At 44.1% G+C, this 12,235-nt stretch overlaps 1 protein-coding gene across 7 annotated transcripts in view; it reads left to right on the top strand.

Annotated features, from left to right (window-relative positions):
- Positions 1 to 12,235, top strand: part of BCL11A (BAF chromatin remodeling complex subunit BCL11A) — a 260,855-nt gene that overhangs the window by 150,979 nt on the left and 97,641 nt on the right. For 5 of the 7 annotated variants that reach the window (XM_033936446.1, XM_033936449.1, XM_033936447.1 and 2 more), the window contains exon 3: positions 4,493 to 4,558. The exons of the other annotated variants lie outside the window; for them this stretch is intronic. In XM_033936446.1, the coding sequence (XP_033792337.1) occupies positions 4,493 to 4,558 (66 nt within the window). The remainder of the gene's footprint in view (positions 1 to 4,492; positions 4,559 to 12,235) is intronic. 7 annotated transcript variants of the gene reach the window in all.

The raw sequence follows: 12,235 nt of genomic DNA, 5'->3' as shown, positions 1-12,235 counted from the left end.
TATCGCAGAGCCTTCAGAAATGCCTCTTGCAAGCCCAGTAATTTTTGCTTTGCAAGGATATGAGCTCTCACATCGTTACCAAACCTGCTTTATTTTTAACCCTTCACTGTAGTTCCTTTCTATCCCATCTCCTGTAAACCGTGCCGTGTTCTACGAATGTGGAGATGATGCGGTATACAAACCTAAGGTTTAGTTTAGTTTAATTTGTGCTCTTTCATGTATAAAATCTTTTAAAGTGAATCTTAAGTGTATATTCTTCAAAAACTTGTAACAAAATAACTTAGCTTATCTTTGTGCAAGAATTCTATCTGTGTTGGGAAGGGACCTGTCAATCCGACATGTTTCACCTGACGACTTCTTCAAGGAAGTCCTCCCTTTTGTTTTTCTCTACTTAACCTCTTTTAGTCTATTATTCCAATGACATGAGAATCGAAATAATTCTATTGTGACTTCGATGGAGAAATGTTTTAGTTATGAGCTGCGCTTATTGGGGAGAGGTTGGACTTTTGTGGATGCAGAGAATGTTTACTTTTAACATAAGAACTGCTATATTGTCAGACTAAATGAGGGTCATATATATGCAGTGTTTCCTATCTGAAAAAAGATTGAGAATCATTGCACATAGAGTGTCTACAGCATTTAGAACACAAAACATGCACATCTTCCAAATTTAAATCACAGATACACTGGTAGACAATCTCATTCATTGCCTTCAATAGTCATTGTGGTGGTGAATGTCATTCTTTGTGATAGACCCCCCCTTTTCATATTGTGGTGTACCAGCCTCTTTTTAGTTCTACCAAACCTGGTGCCAACTGTTCCTTTCTACTACCTGTTTGGTCTGGTGCTACTAAATCAACCGTACAGTGGGGAGCTCCTATCTTCACTTCAGCTGCTAAAATTAGAGAGAATCTACTTTGTTTCATGTGCAGTACAGGAAGTATTTGTTCTTTATTTTCATTTTTGTGCAGTACTAGTGACTAAAGTGCCTTGAGCTAAGAAAGGTGCTCTTTTTTTCTGCAGTGGATTTAGTGGTGCTCGGATCTAGCGAGTTACTTGGGACCTCGGTTGGCCACTGTAAGAAACAGGATTCTGGGCTTCAGGGACTTTCGGTCTGTCCCAGTATGGCAATTCTTATATTCTTATGTGAGCCAAGAATAGGGATAATGAAGCCATTGTGACATCACTGATGAGATTGGCTCTTAGGCATTGGTGGAATGAGGCAGCATGACATCACAATATCAGCTCTTTGGGTTTTTGCCAGGTACTTGGGACCTGGGTTGGCCACTGTTGGAAACAGGATACTGGGCTTGATGGACCTTCGGTCTGTCCCAGTATGGCAATTCTTATGTTCTTATGAGACCAGTCTGATGCTGGGGCTGGGGGCTAACAAGGGGCACATGGGAGATGAGAGCTGGAGCTTGGAAATGGGTTGATATAGGGGAATGGGAGGAGGTCATTGGTGGTAGGAGAACAGATATTGGGGGGAGGGGAAACATGGGCATATGCAAGGGAAGGCGAACATGGAGAGGAATAGAGATGAACACTAGGATTAAGGTGGAAGAAAGTGTATAAAAATATTGGAGGAGTTGAGTGCATGCTGGGAAAGTGAAGAAGGAAATAAGGGAGAAGAGGGTGTGACAGTGGCTGTTGGAGAAGGGGGGAGAGAAGAGGCTACAAAGAGTGAGGGATATAAGGTAGTGTCATAGATGAGAGAGAAAAAAGAAGGGAGGTAAATGAGAACCTGAATAAGGGAGTAAGACACAAGAAAGGGACTGGAGATGGGGGGACATGAATAACAGGCAGAGACTGATGTGGCCTGTAAGGCAATGAATACAGGGGCTAGAAATGGAGAACTGGAAAGTGAGTGAAATTCAGGAAAGGAGATGGAAGGAAAGTGTAGGAAGTGGAAAGCTGATAAGTGGGTGAAAGAGACCAAAGATTGTGGTGAGAAGGAGGGATGAAATCTAGTGATAAGTTCATAAAAAAGCCAGATGAGAGAAATGGAAACAAAAATGAACTAGAAGGGTCAGGGTTTAGGCATAAGGAAGAAGACAGTGAAGAAAAAGAAAATGGAAATAAAATCCTGGAAAGGGACTTGGAGAAAAACAACAAAAGGAAGTCATAAAAACAGGACCAACCCAATCTGAAAAATAAAAGTTAGAAAGCAAGGATACAAATACATTTATTTTTGATATTTAGAGAACGATAATGTTGACTTTAAAAATGTGCACTTCTGTACTGAAGGAAATGGCATCTGTTTCTCTGAGGTTTTATTGCTAATGGTCCGATTTCTTTAGTTTTCCATTTCACTTTTTTACATTATGGACCTCTTTTAAAAAACTGAGGAATCGAGGCTGCTGCAGTAAATGTACTGAAGTCCATAGGAATTGAATGGGCTTTGGAGCATTTACCATGGCATCGCTATCGTGGCTTTGTAAAAGACCCCCTGTGTTAATCATTTATAATCTTATATTTTTTTGCTTAAGTGATGGCCTGTATTTTCCTTTTGTAACAGGGATGAGGGATTCAGTTGATGCGTAGGTTTTGTAGTCCATCTTTTCCATCATCTCCAATGCTTAAAAAAAAGAGCTACTCTCCCCATTCTTCTAGAAGTGTGCTAGTGTTCTAGATCAGTGTTTTTCAACCTTTTTCCACCTATGGACCGGCAGAAATAAAATAATTAATCTGTGGACCGGCATCGGTTCGTGGACTGGCGGTTGAAGAACACGGGGCTAAGTCGTGGGCCAGACCACACCCATCTCTACCCAATCTCCACCCCAGACCCCCCATAATAGTACTAATTGCACCTTGCACGTCCCGTGCCTCATCTGGAAGCCTTCCCTCTGACGTTGCAACGTCGGAGAGAAGGCTTCCAGTTCAGGCGATGGATGCCCGTAGGAGCCACTGCCCGTGGCTTTGTGCACTGAATCAGTTAGGAAGAGGGAGCTGGCTCGAAGATAACGCCGCATCGATCGCACCGTGGACCGGCGGTTGAAGAACATTGTTTTGGGCCTGATGCACATGCTGGCCCTGTGGACTGGCAGGAAATTTCTGTGGACCGGCATTGGTCCATAGACCGGTGGTTGAAGAACACTGTTCTAGATCATTTGCATGCTAACTTTGCTGATAGGGTCTGAGTGTCTATTTTCAAGGTTTTGTCTTACAGTATATCTCATAATGGGGGATGCACTAAGTCAGCAATCGTCGCTAAACCTGTTTTCACAGGTTTAGAGATGATCGCTGTTACTGACCTGATGCACAAAATGGCCCACCGCATGTTTTTCGCCTTGATCGCCCATTTTACGATCTGACCATGCAAATTAGCTAAAACCACATGCAAAATAGCCAAGCGATTGATGCACTAACGTTGCTTGGCTATTCTAAAAAAACAAACAAAAAACACCCAACCAAGGGGTTTTAGTGAGTGTAAATACCGACTGGGGCTTTAGGCATTGAGCCAATCGGGCTCATCCCATGTGATGCACAGGGCAGTGCCTAAGGTCTGATGTCTGATTTGCTCAGACATCAGATTTCAGACCATAGGCCCCTCCCTGTGCATCACATGAGATACAGAGGGAAGAGCCTAAGGGGAGGGGCCATAAGCACATGAGCCAATCAGAGTCTTAGGCTCCTCCCCAAGCATCACATGGTGCGCTGGAGAGGGGAAGGCCTTTTCCACGAGTGGGTCCTTGGACATGGAGGAACAGTGTTTCCCTGCAGCTCCCAACGTTTACCAAGGTTCGGGGAAGGGTTCGGGAGAGCATCCGGTGGCAGGAGGGAGTGGGCATCCCTCCTGCCTTTTCTTTTTTTTTTTTTTAGTAGGAAGGGGGTAGGGGATAGTTTGGGTGGGAGGGCCTCTGTTGGAAAGAGGGAGTGGGCATCCCTCCTGTCTTTTTTTTCCTTAGGTTGTGGGGGGGGGGGGGGTCAGTGGCATGGGGGTCCAGGATCAGGTGGGGGCTTGGGGCAGAAGTATTCAGTGAGGCAGGAGGAAATAGACATCCCTCCTGCCATTTTCGCTTCTGTGCCATTAAAAAAATATAGAAGTCCACTCCTAACAGCAGTAACAGGAGGCTGCTTCCCCTGACACTGCTGTTAGAGCTCTGCACATGTGTCAGTCACTCACTGAGCGTTTGATCGGTTGCGTTTGCATGCAAATGATTTGCAGCTCTGTGCAAATTATTTGCATGAAAACTTGATAGCATATAGATCGCTGCTGGAGAATCGGCCAACAGTGATCGAGTCGGTATCTTTAGTGCATCTAGCCCATAGTGTCTGGTAGTAGAGGGAGTTTTTTTTTTTGCTATCACTGATTTGCCACCAGAATTTGTATGTTGAGCTGTAAAGTGAAATATTCTGTTTCTGCTCTCTGTACCTCTTGTTGGGAGAGTTTTATTGGTTGATTTGGAAATGCTCCATGAATGAATAATTATACTCTATGCAATAGATTTCTCTGTGAGTACTTGAGCCTCTCATCCCATTCTCATCTCAGGTCCTGAAGGTGTGCAGCTAGGTCCTGGCAGCTGCCAGCACCAGAGGGCTCAACCTGGGTGGACAAGTAAGACATTTTTCTTTTGTATTTGGTTTGACTCCATTCGAATGTTAAATTTTGGTTTTATGAGCATACATATAATATGCTTTATACATATAATATGCTTTTATAAGTGCTTGACTCCTGTCAGTTTGTAGCTTTCTATCACTCCCCACCATCTTAATCCCTGATTTGTAGCTCTGAGGAGGGAGGTTGGGGGTGGAATTCCAATCACTATAGTTTTCATTTTGTTTTTATGTATCATGAATTAAAGCACAGATCCCTTATACCCAATTTTACTGCTTGAACAAAGGAATGTGTTGCTGGATATACAGTGGTGCCTCGCATAACGGACGCCTCGCACAGCGAACGCTGCGCACAACGAACTTTATGTCTTGATTCGTACAACGAACTTCGTTTCACACAACGAAGTCGCCCGAGCTGCATCCTTCCGCGCAGGCACTGCGCTTAACTGCCCTCTCTCCGCCTGGCTCCCTCTTGCCCCCCCCGACTCCCCGACACGATCGGGGCAAGAGGGAGCTCAAGCCCTCTTGCCCCCCCGACTCCCCGACACGATCGGGGCAAGAGGGAGCCCAAGCCCTCTTGCCCCCCCGACTCCCCGACACGATCGGGGCAAGAGGGAGCTCAAGCCCTCTTGCCCCCCCGACTCCCCGACACGATCGGGGCAAGAGGGAGCCCAAGCCCTCTTGCCCCCCCGACTCCCCGACACGATCGGGGCAAGAGGGAGCCCAAGCCCTCTTGCCCCCCCGACTCCCCGACACGATCGGGGCAAGAGGGAGCTCAAGCCCTCTTGCCCCCCCGACTCCCCGACACGATCGGGGCAAGAGGGAGCCCAAGCCCTCTTGCCCCCCCGACTCCCCGACACGATCGGGGCAAGAGGGAGCCCAAGCCCTCTTGCCCCCCCGACTCCCCGACACGATCGGGGCAAGAGGGAGCTCAAGTCCTCTTGCCCCCCCGACTCCCCGACACGATCGGGGCAAGAGGGAGCCCAAGCCCTCTTGCCCCCCCGACTCCCCGACACGATCGGGCCAGGAGGGAGCCCAAGTCCTCCTGGCCACGGCGACCCCCTAACCCCACCCTGCACTACATTACGGGCAGGAGGGATCCCAGGCCCTCCTGCCCTCGACGCAAACCCCCCCTCCCCCCAACGACCGCCCCCCCCAAGAACCTCCGACCGCCCCCCAGCCGACCCGCGACCCCCCTGGCCGACCCCCACGACACCCCCAACCCCCTTCCCCGTACCTTTCTGTAGTTGGCCGGACAGACGGGAGCCAAACCCGCCTGTCCGGCAGGCAGCCAACGACGGAATGAGGCCGGATTGGCCCATCCGTCCCAAAGCTCCGCCTACTGGTGGGGCCTAAGGCGCCTGGGCCAATCAGAATAGGCCCGGGAGCCTTAGGTCCCTCCTGGGGGCGGGGCCTGAGGCACATGGGCCCAACCCGACCATGTGCCTCAGGCCCTGCCCCCAGGAGGGACCTAAGGCTCCCGGGCCTATTTTGATTGGCCCAGGCGCCTTAGGCCCCACCAGTAGGCGGAGCTTTGGGACGGATGGGCCAATCCGGCCTCATTCCGTCGTTGGCTGCCTGCCGGACAGGCGGGTTTGGCTCCCGTCTGTCCGGCCAACTACAGAAAGGTACGGGGAAGGGGGTTGGGGGTGTCGTGGGGGTCGGCCAGGGGGTCGCGGGTCGGCTGGGGGGGCGGTCGGAGGTTCTTGGGGGGGGGGGGGGGGGGGGGGGGGGGGGGGTTTGCGTCGAGGGCAGGAGGGCCTGGGATCCCTCCTGCCCGTAATGTAGTGCAGGGTGGGGTTAGGGGGTCGCCGTGGCCAGGAGGACTTGGGCTCCCTCCTGGCCCGATATTGTCGGGGAGTTGGGGAATCGGCGGGGCAAGAGGGCTTGGGCTCCCTCTTGCCCCGATCGTGTCGGGGAGTCGGGGGGGCAAGAGGGCTTGGGCTCCCTCTTGCCCCGATCGTGTCGGGGAGTCGGGGGGGCAAGAGGGCTTGGGCTCCCTCTTGCCCCGATCGTGTCGGGGAGTCGGGGGGGCAAGAGGGCTTGGGCTCCCTCTTGCCCCGATCGTGTCGGGGAGTCGGGGGGCAAGAGGGCTTGGGCTCCCTCTTGCCCCGATCGTGTCGGGGAGTCGGGGGGGGGCAAGAGGGCTTGGGCTCCCTCTTGCCCCGATCGTGTCGGGGAGTCGGGGGGGCAAGAGGGCTTGGGCTCCCTCTTGCCCCGATCGTGTCGGGGAGGCGGGGGGCAAGGGGGCTTGGGCTCCCTCTTGCCCCGATCGTGTCGGGGAGTCGGGGGGGCAAGAGGGCTTGAGCTCCCTCTTGCCCCGATCGTGTCGGGGGTGCCAGGGACCACACGGAGTCACCCACCGTACCACCCAATTCGGGTAAGCGCAGGTATCGGTGGGTGGCTTATTTGCGGGGGGGTGCCTTATTTTACATTTTTTTCTAAAAAGGGGGGGCTGTCTTATTTGATGGCCCTGCCTTATCATCGGGGAAACACGGTAGAAAAAAAAAAAAAATGAACAGTTAAGTCCCAGTTTTTGCCGCTGAGACTCTGCCCTCTCTCACTGTAAAATTAGACTCTACTTAGTCTGTCTTTAAATTTAAAAAATGTGTGTTGTTTTAAAAAACAATTATGTTTTTAGATGTATCTAAATAAAAATAATAACCAAAAATTTATCTTTTTTTATGTCATCTTAGCATATTTTATGCTGCAGAACGAATTATTTTTTTTTACATGTATTCTTATGGGAAAACGCGTTTCATATAACGAACGTTTCGCATAACAAACTTGCTCCTGGAACCAATTAAGTTCGTTGTGTGAGGCACCACTGTATATAGATGCTAAGATTTGTCACACTTAGACATGAAGACACGCTTAGTCATGCTTCCGGGACCAGGATCATGCATTTCCAGGAACTATTTTAAGGCTTGGATGCTACTTCAGTGTGTACTTAGAAATATCTGTTTCTTTTTTGTTTACCACACTTTATAATTTAATAGATGTTATGTTCATTTTAATGTACATATATTAGATAAGTGTGATATGTTTGTTTTAGAAGTAGTATGCCTCTGTTTTTCAGAATGACATTAGTTTATTCCAGTGTCTCTCAAACTGTGTGGCAGGGCACAGTAGTGTGCCATGAGAGATTCCAGAATTTTACTTAATGTTTTATAAATTCCCTTCATAAGTATACACTAGAATAGATGACATGTACTGTATGTTGCGTACACAAGAGTCTGACAATGATATGAGCATCTGTGTGCATAAGGATACAACCGCCCAGACAAGCATCATTCTTTGACGTGATTGATTCTTGAAAACTACCGACAATTTTATTTTTATTTTTTATGCGATAGTTATCCTAACTTGAGCAACAATGCAATCAAGGCTTTGTTACCATTTGGATCTTTGTGAGCTTGGATTTTCAGCTCTGATAGAAATTATATATATATATATATATATATATATATATATATATATATGTATATATGTATGTATATACATGTGTGTGTGTGTGTGTGTGTATATATATATAAAGAGAATGACTCCAGATGGTGGACAATGAAATGCGTGTTTGCTTGTAAACTGTCGAGCTGCATGTTAAGTTAATTTGCACTAAAAAACAAGCACATCCTTCGCCTTGATTAGCAATTCTATTATATATACTTTAGTTTCAGCATTTTTAGAATTAGCCATATGTAGCTTAAAGAATTTTAAATAAATAACTCAAATTTTATTTTTTGTTGGTTTTGCAATTTTATAATTTCAGCTATAATGTACCTTGAAACATATTTGCTCCGATTAGTGTGCCAGAGCTAAAAAAAAGTTTGAGACACTGGTTTATTCCCTTTTGTGGGCAATTGCAAATGTATGTACAGTATTTGTGCGTGTATGCTGAATTAAAAATCTTTCCTATAATTTGCTTGTCTTGGGTTTAATAATCATATCTGAAATAGAAATTTATGAATATTGAGATTTCCTTTCTTCAGGATATAAAAGGGCTGCAGGATTTCTGAATTAGGTACAGGAAATGTCAGATGATAGCTAGTGAGGATATTTTATAAAGGATTCCTTTTGTATATGTGCAGTGGCAGGCTGCAGGGAAGGGAACACCATACACCTGTGATAATTAGTAATCTTCTCTTCGCTAATGGTGGAGGTGGGGAAAATGATGCAGGTTGTATATTTTAGTTCCCTACTATTTTTTGTCCGCCAAATATCTCTTATATATGCATCAATTAATACAAACTGTTATTATCTCAATTAATTTAATATCATACGATTTTCATTTCTAAAAATTCATAATGCATGTTTTCCACAAGTTATAATAATTTAACTATAAATATTCCAAATCTTTCAGCTAGTGAACCAAATCCCAATAACTTACATACACACGTCACCATTCACACACATTCAACAATCAATATAAGCATTATGCATTATGAATTTTTAGAAATGAAAATCATATGATATTAAATTAATTGAGATAATACCATTGTATTAATTATTTAATAGCTGATTTTATTTGATAAAGTTGGTTAATAGGCAGCTATTTAATTGAATATTATATACTGTATACATCATGTTTACATACTTTGTTCCATTTTCTCTTTTTTTTTTCTTTTTATTTGCCTAATTTTCTTCTCACTCCCCTATTTCCAATGGCTTTCCGGAACGTTACTCTCTTTTCCATACTGTGTTCTACTGTATTTATGCTTTTTTTCTTCTTCGGTTGTCCTGTATTCCATCAGAAAATTAAGTATCAGCTCTGTAGCTTGGACAGCCCTACTGTGTTTACAGGTTGACTTAAAAAAGCTTAATGGAGGACCCAGCATTTAGAAGACTCCTTGTATCTGTTGGATCATTTCTCCCTCCCTGACTCATGATCTGCAGGGTAAGGGTGGGGTGATCTGGTAATAAAGAACAAGGGAGTGCGTTTCCTTTCTGCTGTCCTTCCTTTTATGCTTAATTGTTAATTTTATGCCCAGAGGAAGGCTGCCAGGGTCTCACAGCAATGCCAGAAGCTTTTCTGGTGATACAGAATTAAGTTTGAAAACCATGAAATGTCAGGATGAATGTGAAGAGCACTTAACTAGAGAGATGCTGATGTGAGGAAGAGGAGGATTAGATGGAATGTGATCAAACTGAGAGGGAAAGAAATGAGAGAGACAAAAATAATCTAGGTACAATACAATATATGTTTCTTATAAACCGCTGTTACCCAGTATCACCAGTTCTGTTCAGTTTACAGAAAAGATGGTTGTACAATACTAGAAAATACAAACATTAAACATTAAAATCAATTTGTTTATAATAATAATAATTTATTCTTATATACCGCCAGACCACGAATGGTTCAAGGCGGTTCACAACAAATAATGCTCAACATTCAGCAGATAAACAACTCATAAGAAATACATCAGTTTCATAGAAAATGTAAACAGTACATAAGAATAATAAAAAGCATAAGCTTAAGTTACAAATTTATGGCATAGTTGTGTCTTTAATAATTTTCTAAAAAAGTAATAGGATGAGGCTCCTGGCAAGATTATACCAAACCAGGCATTCATTTTGGCTGCCTGAAAAGCAAGGGTTCTCTCGAGAATAAAATTTAACAGGAGAACATTTAAAATCATTTAAACAACAAATTCTAAGATGGATAACTTTTTAATGCCAGCTTTTATCAAACAGCGGTAGAGTCTTTCTGGGGGCCTGTGAGATAAATGCTCAGATGCTCTTTCAGTTCCTATGAGCGCCGGAGCATTTCCCTCACCGACCCGCAGTGAAACTCTCTACCGCTGCTTGGTAAGAGGAGATCCCTTAGTTTCTTTCAGACATTAGACAGATTGTGAAAACACCAGGGAAAAATGCTTGAATAAATTCATGAAAACCGTTCTGAGCTCCCTGGGAGAATGCTATAGAAAATTAAATAAAAATAAAAGAAGATAGTATCCCTTTACATTTAGGGCTCCTTTTACTAAGCTGTGATAGCGATTTTAGCACGCGCAGACTTGCCGCACGTGCTACGCGGCTAGAACTCAACGCCAGCTCAATGCTGATGTTAGCGTCTAGTGCGCTAAAACCTCTATCGCAGCTTAGTAAAAGGAGCCCTTAATTTCCTTAACTAAAGGATGATATGATAAGGATGTCTTACAAAAGGTTATAGTCATTTCTCCTTTTTTTCTATATAGGAATTGGATTAAAAAAATAGAGAGCCATGGGAAGAAAATAAGAAAATAATAACAAGAGTCAGTCAGAGACCAGATCTCAAGGCTGAAGCTAATGGATGAGACAGAGGAAGGATAGCAGTGAGGAAATGCTGGAGTTGAATGGGCAGCAGAGGTAGAAATGCAGATTTTGAAAACGTTGAGTAGGATGGAATAGTAAAATTGTCTAAGAAATAATTCGAAACGTAATCATGGCATTTCAGGTTTATGTAGATGTTTTACTCTGCACAGAAGTATATAATGCCAAATAGTGCTGCTCCATTAGATGTACATAAAAAGCAGCAAAAGCGGTCTTTTGAGGCAAGATATAGAAAGCTGCAGTGGGGTTAAGAGGCTGGGTAGGTCAGAGAGGCACTGGGAAGGATAAGAGAAGAAAGAAGGTGGAAAGAGCTGGTGAGGAGGGAAAAGATTAGTGCCTGATGTCCATAAAAATGTTGTGTAGACAAGAACTTAGATGGGATATAGAATGACTATCATAAGGGAGTTATAATACTTTAAAAAAAATGCAAAATGTAACTTACGATGCGTTTTACTAAACAGCGCTAGAGGTTTTTAGTGAGGTAAATGCTCCGATGCTCATAGGCATTCTATGAGCATTGGAGCATTTACCTTGCCGGCCCGCGCTAAAAACCTCTAGCGCTATTTAGTAAAAGGAGCTCTTAGTTTCTTGTTTTCAAGAGTTATTGGGTAAATCAAAATTTAGTTTCAACAGGAAATAGTCCTTTTGGTACCTGAATAATTAGAAATATTAACATTTGGGTCCGTAAAAAACTTGTTTGCTTTTCGTTTGTAATTCTTCAAAATGTTTACTTACATATTCATTCATGTGTCCAATGTATAATTTGAAATGTATTTAGGTAGGGCTGTTGTATATACACATGTAACTTTGAACATCTAAGTTATACCTGCTATTTGTGCATCCCACCTAGACGTATAATTTATATGTTGCACCTAAATAGTGCCATTTAGATGTATAAGTTATATCTAAGTGGTGCTGCCTTTGGAACCCTTCCCCCCCTACCTTTTCCAGATAGATAACTTGAGGCAGATAAAATGGTAGCTTTGGACATATAAATTGTTGATTTCCCTGGAATGTTTTTAAATTATTTTTTTTAATGAAAGAACACTTTTATGCATCCAACACATCTCTCCAGTTCAAAGATATACACACACATGTGCAGAGGCTTTGGGAAGAATTCCATGAGCCGTACTCTGCATGTTTTCCCTATTTGTTTAGCTTTGGTGTGAACATAAGCAACCTATTAACCACAAAACAATCTGGCAAATTTTGATTGATCTTCTGAAAATGATTTTTATTATTCAGTGTTCTGATGACGTTTTACCCTGATTCACTGTACCCTTCAAACTAAGTAGTATTCGGCAAGAGTCAACAATAAAAAGAAGATACCAAATGTACCTGAAACATCACTTTACCTTCTTTTTGATGTCTG

Source organism: Geotrypetes seraphini, chromosome 3 (genome assembly GCF_902459505.1).
Source record: "Geotrypetes seraphini chromosome 3, aGeoSer1.1, whole genome shotgun sequence".
Classification (NCBI taxonomy): domain Eukaryota; kingdom Metazoa; phylum Chordata; class Amphibia; order Gymnophiona; family Dermophiidae; genus Geotrypetes; species Geotrypetes seraphini.
This window is presented reverse-complemented; position numbering and strand designations above follow the sequence as displayed.